The sequence below is a fragment of the Chanodichthys erythropterus genome, chromosome 13, assembly GCF_024489055.1.
Source record: "Chanodichthys erythropterus isolate Z2021 chromosome 13, ASM2448905v1, whole genome shotgun sequence".
Lineage (NCBI taxonomy): Eukaryota > Metazoa > Chordata > Actinopteri > Cypriniformes > Xenocyprididae > Chanodichthys > Chanodichthys erythropterus.
In genome coordinates this window covers 50728011-50742124 of record NC_090233.1, presented here as the reverse complement: position 1 = coordinate 50742124, position 14114 = coordinate 50728011, and the positions used below count along the sequence as shown (strand labels likewise).

General features: G+C 35.2%; 1 protein-coding gene across 2 annotated transcripts; it reads left to right on the top strand.

The window, feature by feature from the left end:
• Positions 1-3463: 3463 nt before the first annotated feature.
• Positions 3464-8707, top strand: LOC137034633 (diamine acetyltransferase 1-like). 2 transcript variants are annotated; one of them, XM_067407725.1, is made up of 6 exons: positions 3464-3684; positions 3947-3998; positions 4432-4515; positions 7614-7715; positions 7809-7849; positions 8181-8707. In XM_067407725.1, the coding sequence occupies exons 1-6, from the start codon at positions 3619-3621 to the stop codon at positions 8349-8351; spliced, it is 516 nt and encodes a 171-aa protein (XP_067263826.1). In that variant the 5' UTR covers positions 3464-3618; the 3' UTR covers positions 8352-8707. The 2 variants fall into 2 exon arrangements, with proteins under 2 accessions (XP_067263826.1, XP_067263825.1); XM_067407724.1 differs by having other exon boundaries at positions 7614-7849.
• The last annotated feature ends 5407 nt before the right edge of the window (positions 8708-14114 follow it).

Genomic DNA, 14114 nt, shown 5'->3' with positions numbered 1-14114 from the left:
ACATCTAAGTGTACTCAACTGTGCTATTTTGAGACACCATAAATTTGAACTAAAAAGTGTATTTTACTGCACTTTTTTTTTTCTTCAACTGTTGACATTCCGACACTTTCCGTTTGCATTAAGATTATTTTTATTACCACACTGGCAGATATTGATAATTTTACTTAAGTAAAATGCACTTAATTTAAGAATTTTTAGATATTTGTACTTGAAATAGGATGAAAAATACTAATTTTTGCAGTGTAATGAATGAGTCACCTATTTAAACATCACTTTCACTTTAAAAAGGAGGATACCGAAGGAAACTCTGGGTTTACTAAAGAAAACCTGCTCCCGACCAGGTTAGGTTCACAGAGTAAGTTACCATGGTAATTGACTCTGAGTATAAGTTACCTCTCTTTCAGAAACGGGCTTGACTTACCCTGCTTTCTCAGGTTTGACATACCTCCCATTCTGAAACAGAAAACCCAGAGTTTCCCTCATTTGGGTTAACATACTCAGAGTTTTCACTTAACCTCCTTTCTGAAACGGGCCCCAGATCTGTCTGACACTAGAGGGGGATGTGGATTCAGTTTTTATGGCACACAACTCTCAATCCTGTCATCAAATTAAAGGAAATAAACAGTGTGATGCTTTGCAGCTGCTGGGACTCTGAATAGGAACCATTTGGGAAGGGGTCATAAAGTGATTTTAATGTTTCTTGAGAGTCTCTTATTATAATGTTAATAAAGCAAACATAAATGCGTAAAAACAGTTATTTTCAACCTTTATACTGAGCCTCTGTCTGAAATTACCCATTTTTTAAGGCCTGTGCCTTTAAAGCTTGTCAGTAAAATGTTATTGAATAGGAAACAGTACTCACTGTTGCAAGAGTAAAATAATATCCAATAAAAAAAATTCATTTACTTATGGTTTGTGATGCAGCTGCTGTCAGATCCAATACAGTTGACTGCTTCATCTGTCAATAAAAGTTTCATAGTGAACTGTCTGTTACATCATGCCCCATTTACAAAACAAAATGCTGTGAACAAACATATAGTCCTGAACACATCTGTATACTGTATCAGTGTAGAAAGTGTCAGTGACTATAATGACTTCAGAAACTGAACACATCTGTATTTTATATATGGAAATGTGCTGTAAATGTCAGCCGTTAAGCAACTGAATGCCAGTGGGAGTGGCCTATGGTGCAAAGATGTATAACTATTGGTCGAGGTCTTTTGCAAATGAATTTACCCATTTGACGTCACAGATCCCACAATATCAGAAGGAGCAGTTATGGAGCTTGATTTAAATAAATGCTTTATTTATAATGAGGAGGATGCTTTAATCTATTAATTGCAGGATGTTTTAATGGTAAAAATACCTCGTATATGTCAAAAGATCAAGGAAATTTGATTTCTCATGTCATGACTCCTTTAATGAAAGGCCTATATTGCAGGAAACATGTGCAGCTGCCATAATAGTGTCACATTGTTAAAGACTAGATAAGGCTGTTAGTTGACCCCGTCTCAGACAGATGTGAAGGCCAAAGTGCAAACATATGAACTGCCAGATAATAAACTTATGTTAAATCATTATTAAAGCTGCAATTTCAGTATTATGAACTCGTAACTGAACTGAACTTATGCTTTAGATTTAGATGATCATTTTAACATTGTGATGAATATATTTGGGTTTCAATGGTCAGAAAATCTGCAATTGTCAGGAAATTGCAACGCCTAGCAAATAAAATCTGAAAAGTCATGGCTATTTCTATAATCAATCAAGTAGAGATTGTATTTTATACTTAATTGTATATTTAAAATGATAAAGTGTTAAACTTACTCCAGTAAGCACAAATGACTATAAACAGTAAATCACAGAAATTCATTGGTTATGAGGTGCAGGAACCCTCTAATACTTATAATGTAAGGAAAAAAACTATAGCTAATGTGTTTGAATGTCATTTCAGACCCGCTTTCATTCATGAACGAGACCTGCTGTACCACTGCAGTTGAGAATTGATGTAAACAAACTGCTGAATTTGTATCCCAATAGTTTGCATATATCTTTTGTTTTTGTAGCACTGCTGAAAATGTATATGCATGATAATACTCCATTATGAATCTCAAAATAGCCAGGACAAATGGACCAGTTTCTTTGTAATACAAAGGCTGGAGAATTGCTCCCCAGAGACCTGATTTTACTTTAGTACTTTAGACTGTTTTGATATATGCAGCACAGGTCAATCACATGTTTGGGTCAAAGGTGTGGTGCGAAAACTCTGGAAAGTTTTCCACGAAAAATAGTCCCAGTGTCATGTTTCAAGAACAATGGAAAAGTCAGCATATGAAGTTACTCAGTGCAGGAAATTGTGCTGTAATATTAACTTTATTAATTTTAATACATTAATATGTCATCCAGTTGCATGTGCAAACATTTCTACGTCATTCGCACCCGTTTATTTTAAGATCTTTTCACTCAAAGCATATATAAGAAAAATATTTGCAGAAACACTTCCAGATTATCAACCTGAACAGTGACTTCACTGAAGATGATGTTACTAATAAAAACATATCAGAGAAATATCCTGAGGCTGTTCGCATTTTTGCCGTAACAGTTTCCTTCAAACCAACTGTTAGTCAGGTTGTGTTGACAACACACAAGAGCACGTCATGGCAATATACAAAGACAAACTCATGGCAAAACAGTGCACAAACTTCCTCAAGCACACTGACCCTGAATTCTTTAAGGTTTGCATGTATAAAATCATGTGCAAACCTGAAATAGTATTTTTTTTATATATGATTTTATATGGGTTTTGCAGATTTCACGCATTGTTCATATTCATGATGTTTATTCGGTTATAAATTCATCTATCTTGTTTTGTGAATTTTGGAAAAATGTTTTTTAAAAGAAGAAATACTAGTATGCATTGATTTTCTAGGCTTTGAATTTAATTTCTATTACATTTATTGACTGATATTTAACTTTTTCTGACCAGACTATCCTCTTGCTGATTAGAAAAAGTGTCTAACTGTTTATAAATGTTAATTTTGTGTAAATATTATGTAAAATAAGTGTGTACATTTTATTTTTCTGTCATTAATGTGTATTATTATGTATATTTCAGCATTATACTGGCCAATCTGACCTATAGATATGCCTTAACAATTCGTTTTTACATATAATTTCAATATTGCCTATCTGCAATATTGAAATAATACACTTTATTAGGTAAATCAGGATTGTAATGTATTACATGACCTTTACATGATCTGCAGTGAATGTGCATGAACCGGACATCATCTTTCCAGAATGGTAAACATTAACCCACATAGCTTTAAGTGAACAAACAAGCCACTTTTTTCAGGAAGGACCAGATTATATTACACTGGGAGGGGCTTGAAGGTTTCTGCCCCTTTCTGAGCATCAATAAAAGGAGGAAACGTCCCGGCTTTGAGCACAGCTGATGCTTCACCAGAACAGCCACTGGATGCCTTTCCAAACGGGAGAGATCAGATCTCTGACCTGTAGCTGAGGGTAACCCTCTGAGAAGCGGATGAAGAAACAAATCTTACTATTTTTCACATACAGAGGACTAGTGAGCAAAGGAAAAAAGAGTAAAAGAAGAAAATGGCCAATTTTATATTGCGGAAAGCCGAACCCAAGGACGTTTCTGACATACTGCGACTCATAAAGGTGATGAATTCAGTTTGAAACCTGAATGATGCTGTATAACTATAAAATACTGATGATAAAGATGTGTTTGTGATGATGATATCTGAAGAGCTGCAGTAGTGCTGTCAAATCAATTAATCACATCTAACATTAAAGTTTGTAAATATACATACACACAAACAAACTTTTATGATAGATGTGATTAATTGCAATCAATCGATTTCATAGCACTACTATTTAATAATCCTAACCTTTTAACCTGAATATGTATCTTTCATATTAGGAACTGGCAAAATTTGAGGAAATGGAAGATCAAGTTATTCTCACTGAAAAAGGTAAGTACATTTAAAAGTACACTAGACGTCAGACGTTTGGAATAATAATAGTTTTTTTTTTTTTTTAATGTTTTTTGAAAGAAGTCTCTTCTGCTCACCAAGGCTGCATTTATTTGATGAAAACAGTAAAAAATTGTGAAATATTACAATTAATGATTTCTGAAGCATCATGTGACACTGAAGACTGGAGTAATGATGCTGAAAATACAGCTTTGACTACAGGAATAAATTACATTTTACACTATATTGAATTAGAAAACAGTTATTTTAAGTTGCAATAATATTTCACATTTTACTGTATTTTGATCAAATAAATGCAGCAGAAAAGACTTTCAAAAACAATAAAATTATTCAAAGCTTTTGACTGTCAGTGTAAATGCAATAACTTTCACAATTTGTAGCAATTTGTTTCACAACTCTTTTGCTCCTGTAGATCTCCTGGAGGACGGTTTCGGAGATCATCCGTTCTATCACTGTATAGTGGCTGAAGTGCCTAAACATCACCAGAGTGCCGACGGTAACACTGAACCTGCACAAACTCTTCACTTCAATGCACAATATGTTTTTTACACCCCCAATTCAGGTTGAAGTGAGCACACCTGGAGTGTGTTACACCCCACAGACGCTTGGGTTACCAAAAGTGTTTCTGTGCATAATGACACAAAACAGTGTTTGGTAACACTTTGCATTGCAGTGCCCGTGTTACGCATACTATAAACATGAAGTACATGCAGTTCGTTAGTATTAGTTCACCCAAAAATTAGATTTTAGGAACATTATAATTATGCACACTCCAAAAAATGTTGTTTTCCAGTAATATCTAAACATTACTTAAGATATTAAGTCTTTATTTTAATGAAATTAAGAGAGCTTATGCTTAAAACAAGAAAAAATATCTGCCAATATTGTCAAAAAAATCTATTTAATTCAAAGGGAAAACAAGATTATTTTTCTGACCCAATTGGCACATATTTGTTCTTGTTTTGAACATAAAGTGATCAATTTTTCAGAAAACAAGACTTAATATCTTAAGTAATTTTGCTTCTTAAGTGAATGTATCTTGATTTAAGAATGTTTAGATATTTGAACTGGATAATTACTCAAAAATACTGAGGAAGAACATTTTTGGGTCAAATTTGGGTCTGCTTCTACCAATTGACTTCAAATAACTTGGATTATATTACATGTATAGTTTTGGTTTGCTGTAGCTGTTGTTGTGTTGAAAAGAGTTGCATGGAAAATTTGGTTTAGAATGACATGAGGGTGAGTAAATAATGCCAGAGTTTCTTGTTTGGGTGAACTGTTTACCGAACTAACACTGTCACATGAACACTGGAATGTAAAGTGCCTTTTTTGTGCATCTGAACATTCATCACAGAGAATTTCAGCTGTTTGACCTTTGCCAAAAACGCTTATCCAACCCCCCTCTGTAATTTATTGTCTTCAGGCTACAGTCTCTTGCTTCGCCATGTACATTGCCCGTGGCGTGTACATGGATGGGCGGGGAGGTAACTGAAAGATCGGTTACATTAGTGTAACATATACAATAAACCAGAGGTAAGGCCCACAGCACCTGGGGCGTCAACAGCCTTACACCACACAACAATATGCCCAAAAATAACAACTTCCTTACAGAGGGATCATATGGATTTGTTACCATACTCACAACTAGGGATGGGAATTGCAAGGAATGAACGATTCCATCAATGAATCTTTTAGTAATTTTGAGGAAGTACAAATGGGCAAATGTTTGGGAAAGATTCTAATTGCATTCTAATTGCCATGGCAACGGCAGTGTTTATTTTGTAACCACATTCCATCTCCATCTGTGGAGGAATGAACATCATTAAAAGTCTTTCTAGTGTGTTTTGATTCCCAATCCTACTCTGCTGCACTGCAAAAACTGTTTTTCTTAATCAGTATTTTTGTCTTGTTTTCTAGTATAAATATCTAAACATCCTTAAATTAAGATCAAAAAATTACTTCTGATATTGAGTCTTGTTTTCTGAGAAATTGATAAAAATGAAGCAAGTTTATGCTTAAAAATAAGCCAATGGGGTCAGGAAAATAGTCTAGTTTACCCTTTGTATTAAGTTTGGCAGATATTTTTGTTTTAACCCATTTAACCGCCGGCACAAAAAAATAAAATAAATAATAAATAAATAAAAAAGTTCCCAGCCAGTGCCAGCATTTTTGATAATTTTCACAAAAGTTTCATGGCCCCTAGAATATTTTGTTGTATGAATATATGAATATATCAAAAGAAAAAACAGAGCCTCTGCTTTCAAACAAAAAGTAGCTTCATGCATTGTTTTGTATCAACAATTGAATGCGTGAAAGTTTCATTAAAAAAGGCAACATTTTGAACAAAAAGCTGAGAAAATCATTGTATTCAGAATGATGATCAAAACACAGATGGAGCAGATCGAGTCCATCAACATCCCCTGTGCTTTACAGTCATTAACCCTTCCTGAGTTAACATTTCATTCAGTAATGTTAGGCAGTTTTTATTTATACTGTTAATGTTATTTTACATACGCATAAGCAATGCTTCTATCATTTTTTTCTGCTTCATCTCCTTTGTTTTGATCCGGAGATTCTGTACTCTTTCAGAGGATTTGTAATAGTGCCCCCTGCCATATAACAGTGAAAACATGGATAGACGGAAAATTCTGGTTGGGAAAGAGTTAAGAACAGACTCACTTAATTTTGATACATTTTTCAGGAATCAAGTCATATCATTTTGCTTCTCAAATAAATCTGTCTTGATTTAGAGGTACGTTTACACAAAAAACGATGTAGTAAAAACTTAAACGTTTTTCATTCGCTTTTTCATGTAAGATGACAACGTTGTCATTTCCGCAAAAATGACTAAAAACGCTGTATTCTGCTGCCAGGCCAGTTGATGGCGATGTCACTTTGTAAAGAAACACCACGTGCCAATAGACTGAACACGTAACACACATGTGGATCACCGTTTTCACAAATTCACGTTTTTGTAGTTTTAGATGATAATGGTATCGTTTTCAAAAACTTGCACTTTGAATGCCATTTTCAAAAGTTTGCGTTTTCAGGCCCCCAAAACGCTGTTGTCCTGTAAATAAATGGCCAAAACACATAAATTGATTTACTTTTTAGTTGAAAATGTTGTGTAAATGACCCTTAAGAATGTTTTATATACAACTTAGTCTTGTCAACATTTTGTGTTCATTGAGATATTGCTTAAAATGTTACTTTTAAAAGGGGGTGTACTCATTTATGCTGAACACTGTATATACACTGTATATATATATACTGGAAATATGAACTGGAAAACAAAAAATACTAAATAAGGAAAAATATTTTTTGCAGCGTGGTATAAATGTTTAAATCAACACAAATAAACGTGAAAATAAAAATGTGAAATGACAGATTAATCTAAAATTTGACACCTGGAATGACGAGACTGTGGTGTATGCGAGGGTCGTGATGCCAATAATTTCACCCAAAATTAATTTCAGCAAAGCAAATTGCAATTTGTCTCCATGTAAACTCTGTCTTATCTGTGATTTTGAAGTTGCTACAAAATGTATTCACTTGCTGCAAACAATAGAGTGATTGAACCTTTTTTTCCAGGTCATGTGATTATTGGCTTTGCCATGTATTATTTCACCTATGACCCCTGGATTGGGAAGCTGCTCTACCTGGAGGACTTCTACGTCATGAAGGAGTATCGGGGTATGAATGTGACCTTATGCATTTGTGAATCATCAAATTGTCAGATTTATGAGACACCGTCATGTAACACACTTTTCCTTCTGCTCAAATTAGGTTTTGGAATTGGGTCTGAAATCCTGAAGAAACTGAGTCAGGTAATTTCCTTTATAACAGCTAAAGATCAATAGCTTCTATTTCTATGAGCTTTTCCTGTTTGTATATATAAATATACACGCAAAGTTTTATGTTAGAACTTTTATGTTTCGATTTGACAGCACTAATATTAACTAATACATTTTCATTTAATTGCAAACAAAAACATTACAGTGTAGCCTACTTCTTTTTTTTCACAAGAGTACCAAAGCTCAAAGTATACATTTCTAGTTAATAATTAGTCCCAGGTTAATGATCTGACATTATACAATCTTCATGACAGTATATCTTGTACTAAATCAGTGTTTCCAATCATTTACTGGCTCTCTGCAGACGGCGGTCAGGACTCGGTGCAGCAGTATGCACTTCATCGTGGCAGAGTGGAACAAACCCTCCATCGAGTTCTACAAGCGGCGCGGAGCTTCAGATCTCTCTCTGGAGGAAGGGTGGAGGCTCTTCAAGATCGACAAGCAGAACCTCCTCAAGATGACTGACGAGGAGTGAACCGGATGGCAGGAGGAAACATGTAGTGTTGTGTTTAGTCTATGATTGACCCTCTGGTGGACAGATCGTTCAGGGTGTGACGTTACTTTCAAAACCTTTGATTCTTACCCATAATTCTGTATAGCTGTCCTCTTTATATGTCATTGTGTTTTTTTTAAATAACAACAAGTATTAAATAATAAATGTATGCAAATTAGTGTATATATAAAGTAGAATGCATCATTAAACATTACATTTTAGAAAACTTGTAGTACAAAACAATTACTGTGATTAATCAATGATATCTATTTGTTAAAATTTTTACCCTGTTCACCCGAGTGAATAGGTGTCTCAATAAAAGCACTATTAAATATATTACTCAGTTTTGTTCCTGTCTGTTTTATTATGATGTTTGCTCATACTTACGATTTGAACAAACATCTAAACATTAAAGTCACAATGAATCAAAGTTGACATTTGTTATTTTTTTATAGAATATTGCCATATTTATTAAAAATTATCTGTGCACAACACTTTTCAATTCATGTGCCTCATAATCTTTAATCAAAATCCCACTTGCAGTGACTTCTGTTCTCTGATGACAAGTGCGTGCGGGGCAACCTGTCACTCACATGAGATCCACAAATAGCAAACCACAAGCATCCAATAAATTCCCCAAAGTCAAAAACAAGCCCCGCCCTACATCTGCTATTTTTCGAGAAGCTGTTTCACTGTTTTTTTGTTGTTATTTAGTTATCTATTAAGACAAACACTTCAATACAAAACACCACATGCAGTCCCTCACCTAATTAATTGGTTGAGTACAGTTTACAATATATTAAAAAAGAACAATATGTAATAATACAGACATTAGTCAAAACAGAGAAAGCCTTAAGCCTAAAGTTCACTTTTTACGCATACACGAGGCTCAGGGTACAGTGTGTGTGACGCGAATTTCATCATCAGAATCACATGCAAGCTACAGCGACAATGGAGGTCTACATAGACGAGAGATTGTGCGAAGAGGTTAGAAATTACCCTCATTTGTACAACTCTAGCATGAAAGAATACAAAGATGTTTACATTGTTTGTGACTTGTGGCGAGAGATTGCTCAAAACTGTGCATGCGCCGAACGCTTGTGTATGCTACGAGTCAAATGAAGTATACTTTGCAAGGCTGTGCATTCAACTGTGCGGCTTAAAGGTTCAACCTTAATGTTATGAAGTGATGAGAACACTGTTTGTGTGCAAAAACAAAACAAAAATAACGACTTTATTTGACAAATTTGTGTCTCCCCGTCTCTGCTAGGCTATTTTTGCTGCAGTCCGAACAGTGGTTCAGTATTGGCCAAAGCTGATCACGTGAACAGGAGCCGACCAATAATGAGCCGGCATTTGGACATAAACATGGAAATAAAGCACTGCACCAAGTGCATAACAGACTGACAGGGAAGAGGAAAAGTTTTTGAATAAATTTGTGCGCACAAAAAGTATTCTTATCGCTTCATAACATTAAGGTTGAACCACTTTAGTCACGTTGGCTATTTTAACAATGTTTTCAATGGAGGATAAAAAAAACCTCTTGGATTTCATTAAAATATCTTAATTTGTGTTCTGAAGATGAATGGAGGTCTTACGGGTGTGGAACGACATGAGGGTGACTGATTAATGACAGAAAATTCATTTTTCAATGAACTAACCCTTTAAACTGACCCTTCGCCGGGAGTTTGATTGACAGGTGATCTAACCAATCATAACGCCAAATCTGCTGTTATGTCCGACAAAGCAGTCAGGGGAGTTAGTAGATTAATGTTGGTGGACTTGAACTTGAAAAATGTTGTGTACTGATGCGGTTGAAACAACATTCCTTCTGATGTTCATTCATGTTTATTTGATGCTATAAATTAACTAGTAGGAAGAGATGATCTGTTCACAAACAGCTTGAACTGAGACACAGCGATCTGTCACTAAAAAATGTGAGACTTTAAATTTGAAAAATATAATAAAAAAATAATAAAAAGGGGGGATGTATGAAAATCGAGTCATGCATGTAGAAAATAATATGTGTGCTACTAACATGACAAAAATGCTCAATCAAAATACGTCTCACACGTGTGAGAAAACTCGACAAAAATGGACGCCAAATAGCAGAGGAGGACATATATTAACAGACGTGGAAGTTCGGAGTGAGTCAAAAACAGACTCCCAGAGGAGAGCTGAAGCAGAATGTGGTTCCCAATCCTGGTCCCGGAGGCATCCCAATTTTGCATGTCTCCTTTCTCCAACACACCCAATGTGCAGTGTTGGGGTGCCTCCAGGACCAGGATAGGGAACCACTGTTCTAGATGACTCGGGAACATCCAAGTTAATTTAATTTTAGAACAGTTTAGGATGTATGTTGTCCTCAGGTGTTTGTCCTCATGCGTCTCGTTGGGGAATGTTGTGCTGCTCCTTTACCACTGAATAGCAAAGCCCTACAGCGCCTAACAACTTGGCAGCAGCTTATACACAGACAAGCGTCTCTCAGTCCAGCTGTATTACAGTCTGTTGTTTGCTGGAGTGTATTCCTCTGTAAGACATTTATTAGAAATTCCTGGGAACAGAGCCAAACTGAATGATAATTACAGAGTTATTTGTAAAGGCCTGTCCGTTGCTGCTGTATATGCTGCTGCAGGCAGGTGGAATGTGACACTCTGTATGTTCAGGGGTTTTTTAAACTGTAATTAAAGGATTAGTTCACTTCAGAATTCAAATGTCCTGATCATTTACTCACCCCCATGTCATCCAAGATGTTTATGTCTTTTTTTTTCAAGTTGTAAAAAAAAAAAAGAACGTTTTTGAGGAAAACATTCCAGGATTTTTCTCCATATAGTGGACTTCACTGGGGTTCAACGGGTTGAAGGTCCAAATGACTGATGGTTTCTCTAGATTAGACTCTTATTCCTCGTCTGGGATCATGTAGAGCTCTTTGAAGCTGCACTGAAACTGACATTTGGACCTTCAACCCGTTGAACCCCAGTGAAGTCCACTATATGGAGAAAAATCCTGGAATGTTTTCCCTCAAAAACCTTCATTTCTTTTCCCCTGAAGAAAGAAAGACAAACATCTTGGATGACATGGGGGTGAGTCAATTATCATGAAGTGAACTAATCCTTTAAACTTAGAGATGGTTAATCTTGGAAATTCATCAATATGTGATGCAGGTTCTTTCTTTCTTGATTGTTTCATTACAATACCTTCCTGCCCTGTGACGTCTGAGACATCCTTACACACAGTTTTCAATAGGTCGGTTGCCTTATTTTACAGATATTAAGAAAAATACATGAATGCTTTTGTTGGGTCAAGTGTGCTGGAAATGACTCGGTCTCCATGTCGTCAGAGGAAACTCCTATAAGTCTCCCAATAAAGAATTCCAGCTGAGAGCGGATGTGAATGAGTCAGTGCTGATTGTATCCCATTCAGAAATACAGTCTGGCTCATGGACTGAAACTGTAACCGGAAAAACACTTGTGCTTGTGCTTGGATATGGGCTACTGTAAACATCCAGAGATATTGGGTCTAAAAGAAAGTTTGCAATTGTGTGTTTTATTTACACACCAGTTTTATTCAGAAGCCCAAACTGAGCAAAAAATGTGTTGAGGATATTTATGTGGCCAAAAAGGAAGATGAAATCCTGATGCTTGTAATGTACATCATTGAGATCTTTATAACAGTATAGCAGATCTGCCCATAATATGTATTAATAAGATGATGTTTAAAAGTTTTTATGGCCAAAGCTCTGTACACTGGTTTAAAAATGGACAAAACCAGCAACTGAGTTGGTTTAACCCAGGGGTTGGGTTAAAAATTTGACCCAACCTGCTGGGTAGTTTTATTTAACTCAACTATTAGTTAAAAATGACTGTATTGCTCACTTAAAATAAACCCAAAATAGGTTGGAAATTAACATTTATGAATAAGTTTAATGAATAATACTTAAACCATAAACATTAATAAAATTGCTTATTAATAAATGTTCACCTTTTGATTATTATTGTTGCTTCTAGTAATTATGTGTCTGATTTTTAATTTCCAACATATTTTGGGTTCATTTTAAGCCAGTCATAGTAACAATAGTTGAGTTAAATAAAACTGGCCAGCACGTTGGTCAAACATTTAACCCAACCGCTGGGTTTGTCCATTTTTAACCCAACTTGGGTTGTTTTTAACCCAGCATTTTTAAGAGTGTAGTTTTTATTGTGGGGGCAAAACATATAATGCAATGAATACAATGATGATTGAGAGATGACCAAAGCCTGATGATCATATCTGATCACATATTAAAATTATATTTCTAAAATATGATGTATGGATAATCAAATATACGTAAGTTGCTTCATTCAAGTAAGTGTCCATATAAATATTACTAACAGTACTAACAGTTAGTCTTACATTTACTTTATAAAAATCATTAAAGATTGCACAGCTAAAAGCACTGCATGAAATATGTATTTTGCATTGCAAAGACATTATTACACTGTTAATAATCTTATCTAACTTGACTACTCTTGGAGCACACATCACGCACATCCACTATATACTTGACACCCACTTAAAAACAAGAATAATGTCACATATAAATATTCTTATTTACATAATGGTGTTCATGTTTTTAGACTGATCACAGCTTTAAAGGGCAAGGTAATTAATATTCGTCAAGTATTTAAAGGATTAGTCCACTTTCAAATAAAATTTTCCTGATAATTTACTCACCCCCATGTCATCCAAGATGTTCATGTCTTTCATTCTTCAGTTGAAAAGAAATGAAGGTTTTTGATGAAAACATTCCAGGATTTTTCTCCTTATAGTGGACTTCAATGGGCACCAAACGGTTGAAGGTCAAAATTACAGTTTCAGTGCTGCTTCAAAGAGCTTTAAACGATACCAGACGAGGAATAAAGGTCTAGTGAAATGATTGGTCATTTTCGAAAAAAAAATTATATGCTTTATGTAAACAAATGATCGCCTTTGGAAGTGTTTCCGCTATTCTTCAAAAAGCTTACGCTGTATGTCCTACGCCTTCCCTATTCTGCTTACGGAAAAAAAGAAACTGGCGCTGCGTTCTTTCTGTAAGTTGAATAGGGCAGGTGTTTTTTTGAAAATGACAGATTGTTTCACTAGATAAGACCCTTATTCCTCTTCTGGTTAAGTTTAAAGCTCTTTGAAGCTGCACTGAAACTGTAATTTTGACCTTTAACCCTTTGGGCTCCATTGAAGTTCATTATGAGGAGAATAATCCTGGAATGTTTTCATCAAAAACCTTCATTTCTTTTCAACAGAAGAAAGAAATACATGAACATCTAGGATGACATGGGGGTGAGTAAATTATCAGGAAAATTTTATTTGAAAGTGAACTAATCCTTTATGGTTATTCAACCTTTGAAATACCTATCATTGCACACAGAGCTTGATGCATGCTAATGCATGCCTCTGTATATCAATATCTGTGACATCAATCTCCATTATCAAAAACAATGTATATCCATGGTTGCTCATCCAAAGAAGTATGCACACTCAGTTTGACCTAATGAGACACACTGACAAAAATAGTATCCCTACATCTGCAAACAAAGCATAATCACAAATGATAGTAATGGAAATATTTTAATATATCCTGTTTTCACTCAGCAGTGGATTAACCTTTGAAGTCTACAGTTTCTTCCTGCTCTATAGGTGTGAAGCGTTTGATCTCACATCTGCAGAGTTTCCGTGCATCTTTCTGCAGACGATGTAAACACATGTACA